General features: G+C 40.0%; 3 protein-coding genes and 1 pseudogene across 4 annotated transcripts in view; 2 read left to right on the top strand and 2 right to left on the bottom strand.

Annotated features, from left to right (window-relative positions):
* Window positions 1-3862: 3862 nt before the first annotated feature.
* On the top strand, window positions 3863-7916 carry LOC113675511 (steroid 17-alpha-hydroxylase/17,20 lyase). Its single transcript, XM_027192105.2, has 3 exons — window positions 3863-4126; window positions 5614-5771; window positions 5953-7916. Exons 1-3 carry the CDS (start codon window positions 3918-3920, stop codon window positions 7122-7124), a joined length of 1539 nt encoding a protein of 512 aa, XP_027047906.2. The 5' UTR covers window positions 3863-3917; the 3' UTR covers window positions 7125-7916.
* A 1016-nt stretch (window positions 7917-8932) lies between these two features.
* LOC149041561 (uncharacterized) lies at window positions 8933-10152 on the top strand (annotated as a pseudogene).
* A 43-nt stretch (window positions 10153-10195) lies between these two features.
* LOC113675518 (steroid 17-alpha-hydroxylase/17,20 lyase) lies at window positions 10196-17177 on the bottom strand. Its single transcript, XM_027192110.2, has 3 exons — window positions 16847-17177; window positions 12265-12422; window positions 10196-11548 (listed from the first exon to the last, which is right to left on the bottom strand). The coding sequence occupies exons 1-3, from the start codon at window positions 17056-17058 to the stop codon at window positions 10377-10379; spliced, it is 1542 nt and encodes a 513-aa protein (XP_027047911.2). The 5' UTR covers window positions 17059-17177; the 3' UTR covers window positions 10196-10376.
* Window positions 17178-19241: 2064 nt separating this feature from the next.
* LOC113675512 (cytochrome P450 2U1-like) overlaps window positions 19242-24139 on the bottom strand; it is a 6737-nt gene continuing 1839 nt past the window's right edge. Inside the window, exons 1-3 of one of the 2 annotated variants that reach the window (XM_089180313.1) lie at window positions 23671-24139; window positions 21867-22024; window positions 19242-21589 (exon numbers count right to left, since the gene is read on the bottom strand). The exon at window positions 23671-24139 is cut by the window's right edge and continues 1839 nt beyond it. In XM_089180313.1, the coding sequence (XP_089036439.1) occupies window positions 20418-21589; window positions 21867-22024; window positions 23671-23882 (1542 nt within the window). In that variant the 5' untranslated portion in view covers window positions 23883-24139 and the 3' untranslated portion in view covers window positions 19242-20417. Of the gene's footprint in view, window positions 21590-21866; window positions 22025-22658; window positions 23602-23670 lie in introns of those variants that run through there. The other variant, XM_089180315.1, reaches the window with a different exon arrangement.

The following is a 24139-nucleotide window of genomic DNA, read 5'->3' as shown; positions in this document are numbered from 1 at the left end:
TTCTTGATAATCAGTGAGAGATTGTTGTTGCAGGCCAGCCTCAGAGAGAACTTGAGTTTCTTGAACAATCCGAAAAAAGCCTTAAAATAAGGCATAACTGTGAAACAGTTTTTTTCTCTAACTTTTTATGTGGAATTGTCAATGTGCACAGTTTTGATAAACGCATGTTTTCCTGTAGACTTGATTTCCGTATGTAGATAAAGCTGGGAAAGCGCTTTTCAATCATTTTTTCAACAAAAATCGCAAGCTTAACATCCACACTTTTTTCCATAATTCTCTTGATTAGGGCAAAGGTAGAACAAAAACCTTTGAACTTGGAGTCGTGCAGGTTAAAAAAGGGATTCATTACGCAATCTTCGCAAAATTTGCATAAAACCCACAATTTTCGGTTTCTCTGTCGATCCGTTATGTAAATAATAGAATGACAGAAACTGTAGCCTTCACTTTTTTTCTGTCGAATACAAAACAGTTTCTTTAAATACATGTGGTTTTGAAACCAGCAGATCAAACCGAGAGATAGAATTTTCGGCATCAATTTTTGTAGACATATTTATTGTAAATAAAATAAGAGAAATGGTAAGTTTTGAGCTCGGTAAAGAAATGAAGAAAGATGTTTTTCGTCTTGTCACGAGCGTGAGACAAAGAAGAAATTTTGAGTCTCCATGAGGAATCGAACCTCAGACCTTCGGATTCCTCGCTTTGATGCTCTACTACTGAGCCACAGAGACTCTACGCTGAGCGAGGTCTATCACGAAGTTCACATGACACGCTTCCTGTATACTGCTAGGATCAGCAATGTCGACAGCGGCATGTTTGTGAATAGAACGAGAGAAATGGTAGGTTTTGAGCTAGGTAAAGAAATAGAGAAAGATGTTTTTCGTCTTGTCCCTCATGGGGGCTCAGAGGGTTACATCATAACGATTGCCTGTATGAGGGAAATCGATCACTTTGGTTGATAGTGCAGCCCTAATCATGAGAATAGCGACAGAATGACCGACTTTTTGACTAAAATGCAGATGAAAACTCGTAGAATTAGCTTTATTATGGCTCAGCGAGCGCAAACGGTTTTCACAATTATTCATTGGGTAGCCTGAATTTAATTTGTATTTCATTGCATTAATTCGTTCATTTTTGGGCTAAGTATGTGAATTTCACATTAGTCGTTCTCCGTCAACAACAACATCAAAATAGTCGTTGATCACCTGCCAAGCCGTGATACTCGTTCAATCTACACGCAAGCCATGCCGTTAATTTTGACAACCTACGCATGTAGTTTGATTAGATAAAGATTGGATAAAGTTTTGTTGATCGTTCAGACACAAGGGTAGTGATAGATAAATATTTGCCTTACCTCAGCTGAACTCCAAACGAGACTAGATGAACCGTCGTTACCACAGTTTAACAAATGTCTCAAATACTACCGGCCACCTGGTCTTATCGCTAGAATCATCTTTCCTCTTACGTCATTGAAGGATGCACCATACACCTTTTGTTGGTACGATAAAAAATTCGGAAGTGTAGAAATTCTTTGCTTTCCCCTGCTTTTTAGCTCTCATTTCATTGTCTTTAACACGTCATGGCAAGAAATCAAGGACAGTCAGCGGTCAAAGACGCGGGCGCCACAGGAACCCTGCCTCACCCTATTGCGCTTGCGTGGAAGGTATCTATTAGTGTTAAGCAACTTAAACTCCACTGTTGGTGTTTTGACCAAACGACAAACCACAAAATTCTTTTCAATTTCGTATTCCATACAATCTAAGAACAAACGTGGCCATTAAGTAAATCGATAGACGAAGGGGAAGCCTTAATGAAAGAAAAAAAATCATCACTTCTGTTCTTGAACTACCTTTAAAGAGCGTCCGTGGGGTTTTCAGTAGTAAGATCGAGTGAAAATAAATTTGCTACAAATGGAGCAGTTGTGAAGCGAGGACCTGGCGGTATTCTCCGGAACTAGAAGAGCACAAACAGGTTATGTAACAGCAGCAAGAGAAGCAGCATAAGAAGGACAATTCCAAAAGTGAAATAACCACAAGTGATTGCAATTGTGGACACCATTGCTGATTCAGCGCTTTTCCGTAAAATTAGATAATTCACAGTGCAACCAGTATGATGCAGCTCCTCAAAGTAAGCAAAGCCTTTCTACAGGCCATAATGACCCATGGGGCCGGCGTTTAACTCCGTTTTCCTTAGCATGAAGCGGCTAGGAGTATTGCTACTCCCCCCTGGATGGGATGCTAGTCAATCGCAGGGATACCCCCAGCATATTTGCTGGTACCCATTTGTACACCTGGGTGAAGAGAAGCACTGTGAGAGTAAAGTGTCTTGCCTAAGAACACAATACAATGACCCCGGCCAGGGCTCGAACCCAGACCACTCGATCCGGAGTCGAGCGCACAAACCACGAGGCCACCGCGCCTCTTAGCATCTCCTCAATTAGAGTATTTTAAAAGTTACTTCAATTCAAACACGATGACATACCTCTGTAAATTACATTACGCTTGGATTTCTGAGGTGAGGAGATTTTCAATAAACTGTTCATAATGCAACAAACGGTGGAGAATACTGATACTTTATTTGGAGAAACTATATTTGGGGAAACGCTTCTGTTACGAAACCAAATGAAGATGAAATTTGTATTGTGACTAAGGCTGATCATCGAGAGTAATATTCCATCAAGGCCTTGTATTTCTATCGCTTCCTGAGTCGACGTATCATAATTTTAGGGTATGTATATTTTGAGTGACACAGGGAGTTTGTATGAATTCGAAGAACAAAGATAAATGGAAATCATTCATATGTAATAAGTCGTTGCTAGAGCAGGATTTCGCTTCGGCATTCAATCAGCTAGAATTGATATGACAATCGTAAAAATCGCAAATTAACGCTACATGATGGTTGTCCTACGAAAATACTTACCTCCTTCCAAAAATGTACCAAGGAACTTGTTCCAAAAAAATTTCTTAAGGTTCACATGGTAACCAGGTGGACAATCAGACATGGTTTCATGCTACTCTGGTTTACAGACAAGTTCCACACTCGCACCTTTGATAGTTTTATATAAAACACTCTCAGAAGCTCAAAATTTCTGTTGCATTCTTTTAGATTGTACCCTCGCTTTATTGGATTTTCATGTCAAATAAATAACACAGTAAATTAAATACCAGTCTGTGTTTCCGAGGAGGTCGCATCGCTGTCGACATGTTCTGTATTGTCTTCGTGCGGATCGCTTCGGTGCACACTACGCGGCTCATATTGTTAAGGAAGTGTCCCAAACTCTCCTGAAGATTCTGGATTATCCCCATCGCTGTCATATACTAAGCTTCAGGCATTCGAGTCGCTATCTTCTGAAAAAACATCTTCCAAACTACCGCTACTTACACGAACTCCCACACCAGTTCTACTGGGGAATATGTGTTGCGCAATATTTTAGTTCCACCGCTTACGTCACGATTTCTCGCTATTGTTTTTACCGGAAATGGATTTCAGTTGAAAATGCCGATTTTCTCCTAAAATAAGTCGAATTGGACAAAACTTATTTCAAATTCGTCTTCTACGCCACTTTTTACATAGTATAAGAAAAACATGTATTTTTGGGTTTACATGCCCTTTAAGGAATTCATTGACTTTTACTGTCGACTTTGTTGGGACTAAAATCGTTTATCGATTCGGTAGTTACTTTTAAGGATCTGTCGTTGAGTGTGATATGAAACAATCTCCTTTCGTCTTACGCCTGTTCTTCAGGCTAAAAACACGAATACCTTAAGTTTAGAAAACACCGTTGTTGTATTATCAAACTCTACTCACCCCGCGTGACTGGCCCCAAAACTATCTAATTACATACATGCATCCACCCCCAAGAGCGAAATGTTTACAATTCCTCCGTTTATACATATCGAGAGCGACAACCGCGAGGTATCATGGCATCGGTTGCTTCTACGATGTTTGAATGTCTCACTCTAGGGAATGTCCTACTACTTTTCCTTTTCATGCTGATGCTCCATTACCTGTTGGTGTTGTACGAGTTCAGGAATATGCCTCCGGGTCCGAGATTGACGACTATCCCAATTCTGGGGAACATATTCTCCCTCGACTTCAAAGCAGATTTACTCTCGGACGCTTTCAAAAGGTAAATAAATGGTGAATCGCAGGGCTCAAGCGATCTTAGGAATTTTTCGATGAAAGAACTAAAAGAATTGCGTACGAGCTATGTCAAACTTGTCTACAGTAGTGCGATTTATTATCTTTAGGGAGGTATCGCTCTCTGAAATGGGTCTGAAGCCTTAACTCATTACTGCTCGGATAGTTGTAACAAAACCGATTACACAATAACAACGTAGCGTGTAGATTGTTTGGATTGTAACATAAATCAGTATCCTTTCATAAAATACGGCAAAATAAATTACGAAGATGCATAAGAAGAGTCACTAATATTTTTTGCAGTAGAGTAATGGTTAATACGAAGGCACAGTGGTCTTCAACTAGAATTTGCATTTTAGATAAGTTGCACCTAACACTAAGGGGTCATTCCGCTTGAGTAGTTTTAGATCCTCTTGCTTCTGTTTCCCTCTTTCTCTTTAAACAAAAACTAAGAGTTGTAAAGACCCTTGTTTTTGTAAATGGCCGATTTAGATATAAAAGCGATTTGTAACCCTCCCGAGAGAGAATGTGTGATTTACTGAAAGACTAAAAATAGCAAAATAATTGTGATAATTAGGACTACTTACTTTTTCACCAAACTTGACGTGTTTACAAGAAAATAGCAATCAACTTCTCTCTCCAGCCTCGGTCATGTAAGAAGCTCACCAATTTTTTAATGTACACAGACGCAAAACAGGTGAAATTTCATCTCATGGAAACAAGCCTCTGGTCTCTAGCAGCAGTTGTTTACTCCCATTCTTATTTATAGAGGTCACGTAACGGAAGGAATTAGGAAAGCGTGACGTCCAGGGAGAGAGTTGTAAAGACCCTTGTTTTTGTAAATGGCCGATTTAGATTTAAAAGCGATTTGTAACTCTCCCGAGAGAGAATGTGTGATTTACCGAAAGACTAAAAATAGCAAAATAATTGTGATAATTAGGACTACTTACTTTTTCACCAAACTTGACGTGTTTACAAGAAAATAGCGATCAACTTCTCTCTCCAGCCTCGGTCATGTAAGAAGCTCGCCAATTTTTTAATGTGCACAGACGCAAAACAGGTGAAATTTCATCTCATGGAAACAAGCCTCTGGTCTCTAGCAGCAGTTGTTTACTCCCATTCTTATTTATAGAGGTCACGTAACGGAAAGAATTAGGAAAGCGTGACGTCCAGGGATTAGAGTCAGAGTTGCGTAACGAGACTGAAAAACAGCCGCGGAAAACGCAAAAAAAAGATAAGCTTTTTTTTTCGTACGATTATCAAAACGATGAGCTTTCTACGATCGTCTCCCATTCAACGTTCATCAGTGGATGAAGAAAGCAAACAGATATACCATTTGGATGGATGATCGAGTCTTCCTCGCCTTTGATCATTCTTTCAACAGCTGTAACTGTTTCCTTTCCTTCATACCATTGATTGATTTTCTTCACCACACCACACAATCCCTAAACGTGTTGTCCCTGTTCTCTCTTGCAGTCTCAGAAACAAGTACGGCAACGTTTTCTCCATAAAAATTGGAAGCTATAAGTTCGTGATGGCTTCATCCTCCAAAGCTGTTCAGGAGATGCTTGTTAAGAAATCAGCTGACTATGCGGGAAGACAACAAACATATTTCCTAGACAAATTTACGCTTGGTAAGCAAGCTTTATCTTTGAAATGCCCTAAGGCTAATTTTAATTATTTTGAATTTATAGCATCATAGTAGAGTAAGATGGGATCGTGTGTCATCATTCGGACCAAAAGTTGTAAGAAGGCCAACATGATTAGCAAATATCCTCTTCGATCTCGAGATAACATCCAATTTTACGCACACAGGTGGTAAAGATATTGTGTTCGGTAATTATGGTCTAGCTTGGAAGTTTCATCGGAAACTCTTCATTACCGCCTTACGCCAGTACCTTTCCGATGCAACATTAATTGAAAGGCGGGTCTCAACACAGGCAGAGAAACTTGTCAAGTTCATGGACGATCAAAGTGGAAAACCTTTCGATCCTGCAGACTGCCTGCAGCACGCTGTTGCTAATGTCATTTGTGGTATAACGTTTGGGGAAGGCTATGACACAACAGATCCAAGATTGAACAAGTTACTAAAACTTAACGTAGACCTTGTGGCAGATACTGAGAGTAATCAGCTGATTCTCATGATGGATTTCTTTCCATTTGCAAGGTACTTACCCCTCAAGGCTTATGATAAACTTCTTCAGCCCATATATGAAATATACGATATTATCCGCGTATTCCTGAGCCAGAAAAAAGAAAGTTTTGACGCAGAAGAACCCGTTAAGGATTTAATCACCGGACTACTGCATGCCAAACACCAAGCTGAGTTGGAGAGTGATGAGGTAAAAGACGCCTTTCTTTCCGACGACTACCTAGTCAACACTATCGAAGACATGTTTGCTGCTGGCTATGAGACTACGAGCACCACGATGAAATGGGTGATAGCCTTCCTGGTGAACAACCCGAAGTACCAGGAGGATATTCAACACCAGTTGGATGAGGTACTTGGTGAACGAAGTCCCTCTCTCGAAGATCGTCCTAATCTGCCCCTGATTCACGCAACCATCATAGAAACGCTACGACTTGGAAATGTAGTGCCTCTTGCCGTGCCTCACCTCACTCTTATCGACACCACAATGTGTGGCTACCGTGTTCCGAAAGATACGATCGTTTTCGCCGATACAGAGTCTGTCCATCTGAATCCTCAGTGTTGGGAAAACCCCACTATGTTTAATCCTTACCGTCATATCGACGAGAATGGCAAGCTAATCACCAACCAAGGCAACTTCTACCCTTTTGGAGCTGGACGACGGGTGTGTGCAGGCGAACCACTGGCTAAAATTGAGCTGTTCTTGTTTCTGTCGTGGATGTTCCAGAAGTTTAGTATTGTAGCTGAAGAAGAGGGTCATCCTCCGAGCTTGAAGAGAGAATTTAGCGGCACTCAGTTTCCGTCTCCATACAAGATCCGCGCCGTCAAAAGGAAATGAGCAGGCGCTCTCAACCGTCGTTGATATGATTACGCCATTTCTCTAGCTTCTCTCGCGATTTTTTATAACAGAGCAGTTTTTGTGTATATCGTTTCAAAGCCGAAAGCCTTTAGTAATTCTTTAGCAATGTACACCTGGGCGATTGTGGTTTACTCACCCTTGTAACGTGAAAATAATATTCTACTCAGTTTTGGATTTGAATTGTAACCAACTTCATTGTAATTCTATTATTTTGTCGGGAAGTTCCTTACAATTTTTATATTGGTGCTTTAGTTTTGTTTTGCCGTATCTCAATTTGGGCTGTATGAAGATTCAGATTGACAGTGACTTTTTAAAACCGGAGTCAAAATTTCGAAGGAGCTTTCTTAAAATGCTAGATCTGCTTTACATGGCTCAGCGTGATTCGGTAGCTAAGTTTGACTTGATAACGTTGGACATAGATTGACAGCCTAGTTACTTTCACCTGATGAACACCAATGTCTATACAATCCAAGAATGAATAAGTCTTTTAAGCGTAGTTGTGTTGTAGTTTATTTGTGAAGTAATGAGGAGGATAAACCCAGATAAAGTTTTCTTTAAACAATCAACGAACACCTGTGAAATGCCAAATATACCTGCAGTGAGGCAAAGTGTGCATACTGTTAAAAGCACGAACAATCATATCATAGCCTAAGTAATTAATCCAGCACCAGACTTCAGAGATAGCTTTTAGAACTGAAATGACGTGATAATCACATGGCCGAAATATCCTCTTCCTTGATTTAAAATAAAAAAAAATTGTATTTTGCCTCACAACCTTGTTATTAGTTTTCGCACGTCATGAAATTGATCCAGTCGACATCAAGCTATGATGGATAAAAGGGATAGTATTTAACGTGTTGCAGTGAGAGGATGTAAAGTCAAATAATCTCCTCTTTGCACGATGGGTTGCCAGTGCGAATCAAATAGGATCATCCTGGTCGAGCTATTAGCAACGAGAGGACCCAATCCTCTCGGGCTGAAGAGAGCCCGATCCATGGCGGAGGCTACTGTGAGTCACCAATTCTCTCCCTCTTTTAAAAGGGATCATTATTGCCAGAGCCTTAAAAGGTTCTAATTCTGCCTCCAAAATCTTAACCCGGAGAATGCAGAAGTTAGAGAGGTTGTGATATTCTAAGGAGTTCGATTATCAAGAAAGGTTTGTCTTATTGCTATCAAGGGTAGATGGCTGTCTTGGAGCCCAATATTTTCACGACTGACCATGTAAGCATGTGGGACAAAGGGCAATGTTTTTATTATTTTAATTATTTCAAAGAAACCAAGGCATCAAAGAAAACGTGTAATTTACCATTTATTTGAATGAAAAATCCTCATTGATAAAAAATAGGTCAAAATGGTCTCGTTAACTAAAGTAGGCTTTGATTTTAGTTTGTTACATTTCCAACTTATCAATACACCGTATTCATAAATGACTGCCACGCGGAATGGTCTGGAATCGAGCGCGTGAAAACGAGGTCGGAAAGGCCACATCTGGTCGCTTAGAAAGTAAACATTACCAGGAGAGCTACTTAGATGCGCTATTAGGTAGGAAAACTCACATTATTTTCAGTTTTTTAATAAATTTTTTCGGAAAAAGTTCAGAAAATCGAAAGGCACTTCCAAGTATTTGGCTGGCAGTGTTTTCAGCAGCACCTAAGATGCCAACGCATTGCTCTGTGCCGCTATGTATAAAGAAAGGATATCGCGAGAAAGAGACCGGAGAGAAGGTCTCTTCAAATTTCCCACCGAAGAAGGGCTGAGAAGGTTGTGGATTCATGCTATTCGGAGAGATGAGGGAAAAGACTTCCAGATTTCAAATACTACTAAAGAAGAGTTTCAATGGCGTTGTTTCCTTGGGGAAAGGGGCTGTTCCTTCAGTTTTCGCTTGGAAACGAAGCTCACCTCGCAAGCGACCGCCTCCAACGCCTCGCATCCCCAGTACTGTGTCACACAACTTATACAGAAATATTAGTGAAGTTGTGGAGACTGCCAGTTCGAGCGAAATTTTGGAGACATCAGAAAGCTCATCCAACTCACACCTCGCACCGGAAATTGAGGAACTGCAATCTTCGACAAATTTTTGATTTGCAGTGCGAGGAAAATCCGGAAATTGCACGACTCGAGAAACTTTTAGCTGCACTACTGAAATTAAAGAAAAGTTAGAGAGCGAGGTGTTATCCCTGAAGGGAAACATTGCTTCTCTCGAGCAAAAATGCGAGAAACTCGAAAAGCACGTGTTTTCATTTGACAACGTTAAAACAGATTACTCTTAGTTGACATTTCATACTGAGTTTCCAAATGTCCAAACAATGATGGCTCTGTATGAATATTTAGATCCTAGTGTCAATGGAAAAAATATGAAATACTGGTTGTCTAGCCAAGATGACTCACAAACGGCTGCTGCTGGTAATTCAGTGAAGCAAGGAAGGCTAAGGACTGAAACACCATCAGAAGAATTTTTCCTGGTAATGTGCAGACTGAGGCAAGGGTTTACTGGAATTCACCTAGCACACTTGTTTAACTCAGTCGACTGTGAGTAGAATATTTGTTTCGTGGATTAATTTCATGTACTTAAAGTTTGATCAGATAAATATCTGGCCATCCAGGAAAGTAGTAGATAAATCGATGCCTGAAGCTTTCAAAGAAAAGTATCCCAGTACAAGGGTAAGAATCGATTGCACCGAGGTGCGCTGTCAGATGCCTGGCAGTCGTCTGTTAAACAGTGAGTTATTTAGCTCTTACAAGAACCATACCACCCCAAAAGCATTGGCGGGCATTTCTCCTAAAGGGTCAATAACATTTATAGGACAATTATACACTCGCAGTATACTTGATAAAAAAATGGTTGAACGCAGCGGTTTTTTGAAACTACCCTTTGAACAGGGAGACTCTGTAATGGCTGACAAGGGTTTTTACAACTGAAGATGTTCTTCCTCTGGGAGTATCCCTTAACATCCCTCCTTTCCTTGGAATATCTGACCAGATGTCAGCTGAAGATAGCAGAATGTAACCCCCAGAAAATAAAATAAATAAGAAGAAAACAAGGGGGAAAGTTGACCTTCCAAACACAAATTTGTAATGCAATTTAAATTCATCTTTGGTTTAAGATTTTCAACCCAGGTTGACTCTTGTTTGTTATTGTCTTGTATTCATTGACTAAAAAATAAAGAAAACCCACCAAAATAATTTTCTCCAAGATTTTCCTAGAGTAAAAACACTAGGCAAAAATCCATGTCATTTTCGTTTGATGGCGCGTATCTTATAAGGAGCTGGAAATTGTACAAAGCCGTAGAAGCCTTTCAACTTTGGCGGAAACCCATCTTCTTCCGCAACGAAAGTAAATTTCTGCAACAACCACGACATGAACAAGAACAACTCGACTTTAGCCAGTGGTTCGCCAGCACAGAACCGTCGGCCCGCTCCGAATGGGAAATAGTTACCTTGGCTGGTGATCAGGTTTCCTTTGTCGTCAAGGTGACGGTAAGGGTTGAACTCAGTCGGGTTCTCCCAGCATTTGGGATCCAGGTGAACTGACTCTATGTTAGGAAGCACTATCGTACCTTTAGGGACACGGTAGCCGCAGAGAGTTGTGTCATTCAAGGTGGAATGGGGCGCTGCAAGAGGAGCCACGTTTCCAATACGAAGCGTTTCTATGATGGTAGCGTGGATGAGGGGCAGATTGGGTCGATCATTCAAAGACGGCGTTCGGTCACCAACTACCTCATCTAATTGTCGTTGAATATCCTCTTGGTATATGGGGTAGTTAACCAACATGGCTATTGCCCACTTCATAGCGGTACTTGTACTTTCGTAGCCAGCGAAGAACATGTTTTCTACGGTGTTAACAAAGTAATCCTCCGATAGATAAGCGGACTTTTCCATGTCATTTTCGCGTTCGGCCTCTTTTTTAGCGAGAATGAGACCTGAGACCAAGTCTTGAATGGGTTTCTCAGGATCGAAATTCTTCTCTCGCTCTCGCAAAAATATGCGAATGATATCGAACATTTCATAGAAAGGCTGAATGAATCGATCGTAAGCCTTAATAGGAAGGTACTGTGTTACAGGGAAGAAGTCCATTATCTTCACGAGCTGAGCAGTCTCGTGGTCTGACACGAAATCAACGTTAAGCTTCAGGAGCCTGTTCAAATGTGGATTGGTGGTGTCGTATCCCTCTCCAAAGGTTATGCCACAGATAACGTCAGCAATAGTTCGATTTAAACTTTCTGAGGGATCAAAAGGCTTTCCTTTCAGTGTTTCAATATATCTTGTTAGTGCCTCTGCTTGTGCTAATACTCGGCGTTCAATTAGAGGAATATCCGACAGGTATTGGCGTAAGGCTGTTGTGAAAAGTTTGCGATGAAGTTTCCAGCTAGGGCCATAGTGAGTTAACAAAATATCTTTCCCTCCTGTAAGAAAAGAAAAAAAAGAATATTTGATTCCGATGCAACTGTTTCATCCCAAGGATATCTATATAGTCCTCAATTCTTTTTCTCTTGAAAAGTGACCACCCCACGTTTATCTGGGTCACAAGGCTAATTAACATTCAGATAGTGAATGTTCCAAAGACGACTAGACCTCTAGCCTTATAGGAGTGAAATGTTAACTTAAACAACCCTTGAACATGAAAGCGTTACTTCTTAGTTGTGTTACTGAAAAACAACCAGGTTCCCAGGTTAAAAAGTTTACATTGGAGTCAGAGCAACTTTTCGGTTATTCACGAAAAGTTTAAGTTACCTCTATCCACTTCTGCTAAAAGAGTGTGATAAAGACATCATTTCTTTACGCTACAATTTTTACAGTGGAAATATCCAATGACGCAAAATAAAGGGTTCCACAAAAATTATCGTCATAATAATATCGCGATAGATTTATTAGAATTGTTAACTGATAATAACGCCAGAATGATTTTAAGCACGAGTGTTATTGTGGTTGTATCGAGAACCATAAAGAATTTGACCAAGATCACCTGAACGCAAGAGTGCTCAGGTCTGCTATACCAATTACCAAAACCAAGGAAGAGGCTTGACTGCGGCCAAAGAGAGAGAATTTCTTTTTTTAAGTTGCGGTATACTATAATTAATTTGGCATGCTTGACGGATTTATGATATGAAGGACCACTAACCAAGGTTTATTGAATACAGAGCATAGGTCTGCTGTCTTCCTGCATAATCAGCTGATTTCGTAACAAGCATTTCATAAACTGCGTCCGGAGATGCTGCCATTACAACCTTGTAGCTTCCCATTTTTAGGGAGAAAAGTCGGCCGTATTTCTCTTCCAACCTACAAAATAGCAAAAGAGTGGTTTGGAAATTTTAATACGATTTAATGATAAACAATCCAACCTGAAAATTTTTAAGATTAGTTTCGAAACTTTAACATGATTTAACGAGAAAAGAAAATGAATGACTTTAATTCACTTGAGGGTCATTAAAAATTACAAAAAAAGAAAGAAGGAAAAAGAGCCGTCAGTCCTATGAAAAATGCTAGAAGACTGAGTAGGGTCGGGTCGGACGAGAAAATGTTTGACCCTCAATCATGGCTAAGTTCATGACAGGCAGTGGAATCGACCCTCACATTATTTCAAGATAAATTTGGGATCGGCGGCCCGGAGATTAATGCATCTCACAACCCCTCGATAAAGAAGCAATGCTTATTTGGAGAAATTGAATTTCTGACAACTTTTGATTTGTTTGCATTTCACCCATAACTTAGATACCCAACGTTACACAAAGTCGAACAATTATAGACAACTGTGATTCTGCTCTCCTCGGGGAGAGAAGTCAGGTGATCAGCTATAGACTGGTTTAGCATAGTCGTATTAATTAATATGAAGCAATTACAGAACATCGACTGAGAGGTCAATGAAGCGAATATTCTCAATAATGCTTGTATTAACTGCGGAGTAGCAGACCGCCGAAGTTCCTTTGGAACCGATAATTTTTTTTGCAAAAAGAGAAAAATTGAAATAAAAAAGTGAAAAACATCTTATCACTGATGTAAAGAACATAACACTAAAAAAAAAAAGAAAAATTAGCGGAATAGTGTGAGAAATATGCGAGGTAAGTAGACTGTTTATGGCTTTATAATTCTTTTTTATTTCCCATTTTTCACTTGAAAGAATTTTGTTCTTAAAATAGTAAGGACGGGGATACGCAAATCTTTACGGGACAGACTCTCGTTCATATCAACCAAACCTAAAGTACGTACTGCCACTTGGCCTCTCAGTTACTAAGCTTCTAGAAATGGACAGTGGTATCGCAGATCTCAGAAGTGTTGTACCAGATTGGGAGGCAGGGCTGATAATAACGATGAAAGTGTTCTATCCACAAACAGAACAGCTTCACTGTAGCTGTCACTTCAAGGAAAACTGCCCAGACAAATTGAATTCTCTCGGCATTAAGGGTAATGATCAATCAACATCAACATATCGTCGTGGAACCACGGGTGCCAAGTGACGGTGTGGTCCACGGCGAGACTCAGGTTGAAAAGGAGGCAAGGTTACAAAGCTGGTTTTTAACGGTCGTGTATCGTGGTGAACGTGTAGGCGGGCAGTTAGAAACGTCTAAACTGGAAATTCTTGAAGCAAACTGCCGGCGGGTTAGTGTCGTTTTCACGGGGAGAATTGAGTTGGTAGTGAATTGAATTTAAACTACAGTATATGCGCTTGGATTCTGCGTTGGATTTGTGGTCTCCCGGTCATTATGAGCTTAGATTTATTGCCTCTCGGATCGGGCGTTCGGAAATGGAGTGTGCAGCCTTGTCCTTCTCTCTGGAGTAGTAAACATAGAAATAGATAACTCGCTAAAATGGCTTCCTTTCAATATAATGAGCGGTCAGACAAGAAGCGAAGCATTGTGGAAGTAAGGTGAGGTATTTTCATTGAGAATTTGACAGTTCTTTTTTAATCCTAAGAGCGGTCGTAAATATTCTCATACAAACTCTTATATTTTCGCCATGACTCTTATTTTGCAAGATGATCATCTCACAGCTGGAGCTTGGGCTGCCCGTGGTCCGAGTGAATTCATGAAATAGGTAGGAGCCAGTTAGACTGCCACCTTCAGTTAGTTTTGTAAACAGAATTAGAGGCCGCGAAAGGTCCAGTTGCCGCATGAGGAATATCAGTATCAACAGTCCTGACGTCCTCTGGAGAGGGAAGCTGTCATACATTCCAGGTACAGTGTTAGCATTTATCCGGAAAAAAAGTTTCGGAGTATCTTCCTACCCCCAACGTAGTCATTCAAGTCCCATCAGAAGATGAATGCATCCCAAGGTACTCTGTCTATAGCCTGTTTACACAGAACCCCAATTCTGTCAACCTTACATAAGGAGGAGGCCATATGACATGAACATTCTTAAAGTTTAGATTTGGTCTTAATGCGTGTTCGCACACAGTGGCCACTCCACAAACAGCCCGTGAACGTGCTGCCACCATTCTTAAACGCTTCGACAAACCTCTACGATGTGTCTACAGCTAATATCAATAGGCCGCAGGAAAGAAACGGGAAATGAAAGGCGAGGAGAGTACGAGAATACGGCAACCCCCGCAATCAGCACCCTCGACGTCTGTTTCGCCAGTGGAATGGCTATTTGGGACAGGCTCAACGAACACCCAAGTGGATGTAGTGTCTGCACCTCTCCCGACCATTATACAGCTTCCTAGACCGATGTTCGTGTCACAAACGCAGCAATATTGAAGCACTGATCATGTTCCATCAAGTTTTCCTCAACAAGAACACCCCACATGACGTCAAAACAGCCGCGTACCTCGCTGTCCACTACGACAAGAGCACCTCTACGGGTAAATTTGCCATGGTATAACAATAATCCATTTGTTATCCTGCCGTCAACAGAAAGAGTTAGGAAGTTCACTGGATGCTATTTTTTGTTTAGAGATCCTATGGCTTCAATTTTCGTCGGACCTGTCATTCAACATAAAGAGAAAATTTTCAACTGTGAACGTCCTGAAGACCTCTTGCGAAGCCAGTCATAACTTACACCACCAACTTACATGTATCTAAATGCACCATCCCCACTTGCATGGAGCTGAGGCTGCTGCAGTTGGGTTTAGACAGTTCGGTAGAAGAAAGAGTACAAGAACTGAGACTTTTCTTATAAAATACACATGACAGTCTTAGTATTTTAATACTACAGATAACTGTGGAATTTCTATAAGTTCAAAGGATTACTGAGTAGTGCAGAATTTACTTATGAAAACTAAAATATCAAAACTTGATCGTTTTTGGTTCGAGTCCTTTTTTTAAATGATGTTGGCAGATTATGGCTGATTTAGTTATGAACACACAGATTGCAAGTCGAGCTGAAAGGAGTCTGTTAGCCTAATGCCAAAGATAAAGGTGTCGATCTGTTGCTTTTCTCTTGAGTCGACCAATAGAGCTGAAGGCATTGATATCAGAACTCAGACAGAACAAAATAGGGTGCAGAAATAAATTATTACATCATTATCACTTACATATTTTATTAGAAAGTGGTCCAATAACAGTATCAGGGCGAATACAAACAAAGATAACTAGTATTACGCAACGCGCAGAATTTCGAATTCAGCCCATGGCCGTGAACAGGCTACTAAAAGCGAATATTTTTCTGTCGCATTCCGCCATGTTGATCGGATAGTGGGGAATAGAACATTCAATGTGGCTTTGCTCAGCTGATCGGGAATATCCCGCAATGAATTTTCCCACAATTATAGTCACTTTTTTCTGTTGGACGTCAAAGACGATAAAAACATCTCTTTTTATGTAACTTCCTTCTACCCGAACATGTAATTTTCAACAGTTTACTTCTTATTTTCATACAAAAATAAAGGAATGAGTTCCGGAGATTCCACAGTTTCCGCAGTGTGCCGATCCATAGTTTCGTAACACCCCAATGAGGCGAATATTCTTCACGCTGTACTAAGAGTCACATTACAAAAATTTTTACGAAGAGCGTGACCCTGAATGTTTACTTAAAGAGACATTTATCAACACTCATCACTTAAACAACCTCGAGCGAGCCTTGTGTTTGAAAAATACAGAGCAACCATTGCACAGAGCTTGAATTGGTAGAAACAGAATGTTCGTGAGGGCAGAGCATCCAAATCACAATAGTCGTTAACGGCGTTGATAGGAACAATTGACTAAGCAGCTTTGACTAATCTGTTCAATGTGCCCCTCAATATTTATTGTTATGCAAATATCTTCAAATAGTGTCATCATGATTCATCCAAGAGTTACATAGCAAGAGAAAACAAGGCAATCAAAACCTACCAACGACAGGTCACCACATCTGACGCAAACATAATCCTTGGTTCCACATTAATTTAGAGCGCCGACATCTAGGCTTACGGATCTCACGCAATGCACGAAAATTAGTTACGCAGGAGCTCAGAGAGTTAATTCGATTTCTTCTATCCATAATTAGACAATAATGAATTGATTCAGACCTTTAACCTCCTTCACATGTCTTTGTTTCGGACAAAGTGAGAAGACATGGCTAAAATATTTAGGAAGAGCCATCGTAGCTCTCAACAGCTGAATTGTTCTGGTTTCGTAAGACCTAGATCAACGCGTTCCCAACAAAAGATAATGAAATAATATCTTGATTCCCAACCATTAATTTTTCTTCTACTTATCAACTCATATCAAGGCAGACAGGGAAAGTCGATTTGGGTAAAAGCCATGTTACACTGTTCAAGTGTCACTTACCCCTTGATAGCTTCTGTAAATTTCTCCGCCTTCAAATCCAAGGAAAATATGTTTCCCAGAACTGGAAGCGTCGTTAAGCGTGGACCTGGCGGCATGTTCCTGAACTCATACACTACCATCAAGTAATGTAACATGAGAAGCAGAAGCAAGAATAGAAGAAAATTTCCGAGAGTAATAGAGTCGAAAATCGACGCTGTTGATGCGGAGCCCATGATGAGAAATTTCCGTGATCGGCTGGTGATGCTATTATAAATAACGCAACCCTGTATTAGGCAACCGCGTTTCTTTCATGTAATTAAAGATATTGCTTACGTTACCCAAGATACAACTATCAGTTAATTGAATTTATTGTTTTTAAATTTTCATCTAATCATAAAAATGACTTAGAGCACAAATGCTTGTACTGCATTGTACTGGCTGAGGGTAGCTACCCATCTCGCGACGTTTTTCGTCCATCTAGGTAATATTGTGCTTCTGCCTGGTTCCCAGGTTCCATCGGCTGACGCCTAAAAAGTTTTGTGAACTTCGCGTAAATCAATGTTCCCGATCAAAATAGCAACAGAGGAGCGAAACATTTTCCAACTGCTGCCTTAGTTTTGCTCCTTAGGCAATCTGCAAAGCGGAAAAATATGATTTGAGACAAGGGTATTATAAGAGGAAACGCACGCTGGTTTTGAAAACTTAGGCTAGGTATTATCCGTTGAAAAGGAACCATTGTACAGATCATCCATGCGAATGTCACCAGAAAGTTTTAAGTTGAAGTTCTTGGTCCCCAAGTTCACAAGCACAGGATATGTGTAAATAAATATGTGTAAACACCAGGATATGCAGTACAACATCAGAAACCTTTAAGGGTTTCTTGTGGCATTCATTAGAACAGAGAGTTACAAGCAAATTCTAAACATTTCTTGTTGAGGCTCCTTTCGTTTTTGAAGTTAAATCTTTGGTTTCTGTTAGAATTTAAAAAAATAGTTCAATTGATTATTGATAAATCTAAAATCGAGATCTTTGATTTTCTTTTTGAATTTAAATTTTGTTTTTCATTGGAGTTTTCCAGAGAAAACAAAACATGCCCACTTACAGAGCAATACAAGCGATTAGATTTGCTAATCAAGTTCGTCTGTCGACAAAACATTTGATTCAAGCAGATCGTGACTGTATAAACAGACACACACTTACTTAGGTGTTCTGACATCCAAGGCTTAGCGAGCTTTACAGATAATGGAAAATTCTAGGTTTGATTAAATTTCCTCGAGGTAAAGAATTTGTACTTAAAGACATATTGCTTACTTCAATTGAAGGATTCTAGACTGGACAAAGGAACATGATGTTAAACCCAATATAAGTGTAGAAAAGAAATCTGTTAAGCATTGTGGCAAAAAAGTGGTGGATACTCTGAACAGCGTCGCATGCAGATCTTGATTTTCATGTGGGGAACGCTCAGTTCCAGATCATATCCAAAATATTTCCAAACTTATAAAAAGATCTGAACTGCCTCAGCCCAATTTGCTGTCAGTAGACGGACTGTCGTGAAAACATAGACCGAGGATCTTCCTGTTAAATCTCTTGTATCGATCTGTTGTATCAAAAATTTAAAATGAACACCAAGGCTTCTCGAAGTGAAGTTGTTATAACAGTACACAGAAAATGCTTGATCTAGCATCCGGATGTTTGTTCCGTTTGTATGGGCCTTCGTTGAAAGAGGGGAGGGGAGAGGGGTTGAAAAAGAGAAAGCCTTTTTGAGCTCTGACAACAATGAAGAAAGTTAGAGAAGGTACACCTAGGGCCAACAAAAGACCTGTTTGATAAACAGTGACCAACAAATAAAATCCAGACATAAGTAACCCATAGTTACAAATGAGTGACTTGTCCTAATGACTTAACATTGTCTTGATGATTTCCCTTCAGATAAATAACCTTGGGGCGTTCGTATTATTTATTCGTATTATTTATAAGTAATCCATAGTTACAAATGAGTGACTTGTCCTAATGACTGAACATTATCTTGATGATTTCCCTTCAGATAAATAACCTTGGGGTGATCGTATTCTATCAACCCAAGCCGATATCAAGTGATATATAATAATAGTACCTTGAATAGCTATTGAGTGAAAAAGGGTAATCTACTCGACGAAAAATTATTACAGTTTCAGTTTATATTAAAAAAAAAAAAGATTTAAAAGTTGAGTCCAAAAAAGGTTTCAAGGCAGCATAAATATCGCTGTGCGACTCATTCTCATATTTTAGTGATCGAACTTGTTGCTTACCCTATGTTTACTCTATCAAGTGGTCGACACCACTATGCAAAAGGTCCTATCTCCACGGTCTTAAACGAAACGACATTATGAGTAAGCTGTGTTCGTGCACAAAATAGACATGTAACGTTAGATGTCACTGTGGGTATAAACTTTGCTTTAATCAGGAAAATATTATTACTAACAATATTGATCATATTAACAATTAAGGCGTTTCCATGTAAATGATACAAACGTAGGGCAAAAAACGGTCGTTAAACCCAAGAGGTGAAGTAGAACTTAATACAGCATAATAAAGAATGCTCCTTGTAGATTTAGGTTCTTAAAATACTCAGAGAGTGTTTAAATCAGCTGTAGCAAACACATAACAAAACACATAACGTATAAATGATTACAGAGCTATCTGCAACGCTAACAATGGAGGCCAGGATAAATCAGACCAAACTTAGCCCTTCTTAGTTTGGGAAAGTACTACACAACAAGCTAAAAAAAAGGAAAACTAGATATGACTAAACCCAAGTTTATCATCTTAATAACGTGAACAAATAGGTGTTTCTGCCCTGATACATTTGCTTAGCACTCACCGTAGCAAAAATAAAAATATTCGGCATAAAAGGCTATGTTCTTTTATATAATAAGCTCAGTTATACACGTATTCTGATTGGTTCTCACTTATAATCTATTGGAGGACAGACGTATGGATGACGTCATCATTAAAACTTTTTTTAATTCTTTAGTATATAAAACAAATAGATTCCAAGTTGCCATGCGTCTGTTCAGTAATAGATCACAGATGACGTTAAAATGTGGTAAGAACAAAAAAGTGGCACACGAGGCGCAGCCGAGTGCGTCACTGATGTTCTTACCACATTTTGACGTCATCTGTGATCTATTACTGAACAGACGCACGGCAACTTGGAATCTATTTGTTAAATAGACCGAGTGCGAGGGCCGGAAGGGAATATATTTTGCTCGAGCGAGATCCGTGCGCTATGCCCCTGAGCCAAATATTTTTCTGTCCAGTTGAACCAAACTCTGTCAATTGGCATTTTATCAGGTGACCGCTGAATGTTGCCTCAACCAAGATATATAGAATGGAAGGCTGTTTCCGGCCCGGCTCACTTCAACCCATCCGGCCATACACACCCCAACTTCCACTATGGTTGCTATAGGCCTGCGTGCGTGGGGCCGAACGGGTTATATGAGAAATACGAAGTATGCACTTAATCATTGGTTAATAAATGTGAAAAAGAAATCCACTTACATAATGTTCTCCTAACTTTTCCTGGAGTTAGACAATTTGAAAAATATTTATGCTATTTTCGTTTAACGGCGCGTATCTTATATGGAGCTGGAAATTGTGTAAAGCTGTAAAAGCCTTTTAAATGAGGAGGACAGCCATCTTTTTCAGCAACGAAGGTAAATTTCTGTAACAACCACGATATGAACAAGAACAACTCAACTTTAGCCAGGGGTTCGCCAGCACAGAACCGTCGTCCCGCCCCAAATGGGAAATAATTGCCTTGGTTTGTGATCAGTTTTCCTTCATCGTCAAGGTGACGGTAAGGGTTGAACTCAGTCGGGTTTTCCCAGCATTTGGGATCCATGTGAACCGACTCTGTATTAGGAAACACTATTGTACCTCTAGGGACGCGGTAGCCGCAGAGAGTTGTATCATTCAAGGTACAATGAGGCACTGCAAGCGGAACCACATTTGCCAGGCGAAGCGTTTCTATGATGGTAGCGTGGATGAGGGGTAGATTGGGTCGATCATACAAAGACGGTGTTCGGCCAACAACCACCTCATCTAATTGTCGTTGAATATCCTCTTGGTATTTTGGGTAGTTAACCAACATGGCTATTGCCCACCTCATTGTGGTACCTGTAGTTTCGTAGCCGGCGATGAACATGTCTTCTATGGTGTTAACAAAGTAATCTTCGGATAAAAAACAGGACTTTTCCCTGTCATTTTCGCGTTCGGCGTCTTTTTTGGCGAGAAGAAGGCCCGAGATCAAGTCTTGAACGGGTTGTTCGGGATTAAAATTTTTCTCTCGCTCTCGCAAGAATATGCGAAGGATATCGAACATTTCATAGAAAGGCTGAATGAATCGATCGTAAGCTTTAATAGGAAGGTACTGTGTTGCAGGGATAAAGTCCAGTATTCTCACGAGCTGAGCATTCTCGTGGTCTGACATCCAGTCAGCGTTAAGCTTTAGGAGCCTGTTCAAATTTGGGTTGGTGGTGTCGTATCCTTCTCCGAAGGTGATGCCACAGATAACGTCAGCGACAGTTCGATTTAAGCTTTCTGAGGGATCAAAAGGCTTTCCCTTTAGTGCTTCCATATATTTTGTCAGTTTCTCTGCCTGTACTAATACTCGGCTTTCGATTAGAGGAATATCCGACAAGTATTGGCGTAAGGCTGTTGTAAAGAGTTTGCGATGAAGCCTCCAGCTTGGGCCATAGTGAGAAAAGACGACATCTTTCCCTCCTGAAAGATTTGTTTTAGACGCGTCAGTTTCACCCAAGGGGTAGCTATATGTTCCTAAACTCTTTCCCGGCTCTCAATAAGCTGACCACCTAATTTTCATCTGTCACAAGGGTAGTCAATGTTCAGAGAGTAAATATTCAAAGGGAAGAATGGATAGCGCGCCAGCGAACGTTTACATAGAGTTCAAAGGGTCGAAGAAAGATAATTTCTTATGTTACAGTATACGTTAATGAATTTGAATTGAAGTTATAGTAAAATAATGTGGAAGACCGCTTACCGAGGGTTATTGAAAACAGAGCATAAGTCTGCTGCCTTCCTGCATAATCAGCTGATTTCTTAACAAGTAGTTCATGAACGGCGTCCGGAGATGCCGCCATGACAACCTTGTAGCTTCCAAGTTTTAGGGAGAAAACTCGTCCGTACTTTTCCTTCAACCTACAAAATAGCAAAAGAGTATTTTGGAAATTTTAATAAGATTAAATGATAGATGAAAAGTTCTGATAAAAAATCAAATTCACTTCACGATCGAATGATTTCCTTCAAAATAATAATGTTAAAAGGGGCATTCCAAAACAAATACAAACAAAGGAAGAAGGAGCGATGTGCTTATAACAAATGCTAAGGTACTGGGTTAGATCGGGCCGGACCGTAAAATCTTTGACTCTCGGTCACGGCGTAATTCCATGACAGGCCGAAGAGTGGGCCTTCCTACTAAATCACTAATAATATATTTTTAAGAAGTTTATGAAGTTAAATATCAGATCTGGAGCTCAGACATAATCGTATCTCGTATGATTAGCTATAACACAGAAGTCACAGATACCCAGTATTACAAACAATTGAACAATAATTAATAGCTGAGATTTCGCTCCCCTCCGGGAACGAAGTCAGGCGATTTGCAACGAACTTATTGTAAACTGAAGGATTGGTATGGGTCAGTTACAAGACCCCGACTTCAGAGGCCATTAAGCGAAAAATCTTAACGATCTTTTAAGAGTTTGCATGGGAGGAATTTGTCGAAGAGCGTGACCTTGAATGTTTACTTGAAAAGACACTTGTTGACACTCACAATTCAAATAACCTTGAGCGACCTTTCTGTTGGAGAAATGGATAGCAACCAAAACTTTGAGCATAAATCAGCAGTAAAAGAACAAAGCGAAAAATCTTAACGATCTTTTAAGAGCTTGCATGGCAAGAATTCGTCGACGAGCGTGACCTTGAATGTTTACTTGAAAAGACATTTGGGCTCTTACTTGGTGTAGAAGACAAAGTATACGTCAGAGTAGAATTTCATCACAACGGGGAATAAGAGAACAATGAAAACAAGAGTGTTACGTATACTGTGTCTTCTACACCACGTAAGAGCTGACATTTGTTGACACTTGCCATACAAATAACCTTGAGCGACCTTTCTGTTGGAGAAATGCTTAGCAACCAAAACTTTGAGCATGAATCAGCAGTAAAAGGATATGCGCGAGAGCAGGGAATTTAAATCACAATTGATTTCGAAGAAATTAGTGGAGTACAATTGTTTAGGCACCCTTGAATAATCTGTGCAATGTAATCCAAATACTTATTGTGCTAAAAACAACTTCAAATAAATGTTTCATGTCTCAGTGTTATATACCGAAAGAAAACTAGACCACCAAAATCTACCAACGTCAGCTGGCCAGATCTGACGTAAACGACATCATTATTTCCACGATCAATTTTGTGCGAAGAAATCTGAAGGTTACGGACCTCACGCAATACACAAAAAATAAAAACCTTTTTTCTAACAAGATCGCAAAAAGTAACTTCGAATTCGTCTATCCAGGAGTATACAATTCTATTTTAAAACAAACTTTAATACTCGTCTTTATTGGTTTGATTTGGAAAAGGTAAAAAAAAATTGACGTACCAAAAATTGACAAAAGCAGCTCCCGAACATACTGTTATCTTAGTCAAATTTTCCCGGATTAATTAAGCGTGACCAATGCACTCCCGACCACAATTGTTCGACTATTTATTTGAAACAGAATGCTCATTTGAAGGAACTGATTTGAAAGAAAGCCTTGTTACACTGTTCAAGTGACACTTACCCATTAAAAGCATCCGTAAGTTTCTCCGCCTTCAAATCCAACGAAAATATGTTCCCCAGAACTGGAAGCGTCGTCAAGCGTGGACCTGGTGGCATGTTCCTGAACTCATACACTACCATCAAGTAATGTAACAAAAGAAGTAGAAGCAACAGTAGAAGAACATTCCCGAAGGTGACGGATTCGACAATCTCTGCGATTGAAACGGAGGCCATGACTAAAAGTTCTCGTGGCCAACTGACAATGCCCAATACAACCACCTTATATTAAGCAATCGTGTTTCTTTTATGTAATCAAAGACACTGTTTATGTTATTCAAGGTCAAGCAATCAGTCATTTGAATTCTTCATTGTCTTTGATTTACATCCAATCATAAGAATGACTAAACAAAACGCATTGTGTTGCGTAAGTATGTTTCGTAAAATTGTTATGCTGTCGGCATCGTTCTCTCCGTTGTATCGGCTGAAAGCAG

The sequence above is a fragment of the Pocillopora damicornis genome, chromosome 8 (genome assembly GCF_964200805.1).
Source record: "Pocillopora damicornis chromosome 8, jaPocDami1.2, whole genome shotgun sequence".
In the NCBI taxonomy this organism is placed as follows: domain Eukaryota; kingdom Metazoa; phylum Cnidaria; class Anthozoa; order Scleractinia; family Pocilloporidae; genus Pocillopora; species Pocillopora damicornis.
The sequence above is the reverse complement of the archived record's forward strand: the minus strand, read 5'-3'. Positions and strand labels throughout refer to the sequence as shown.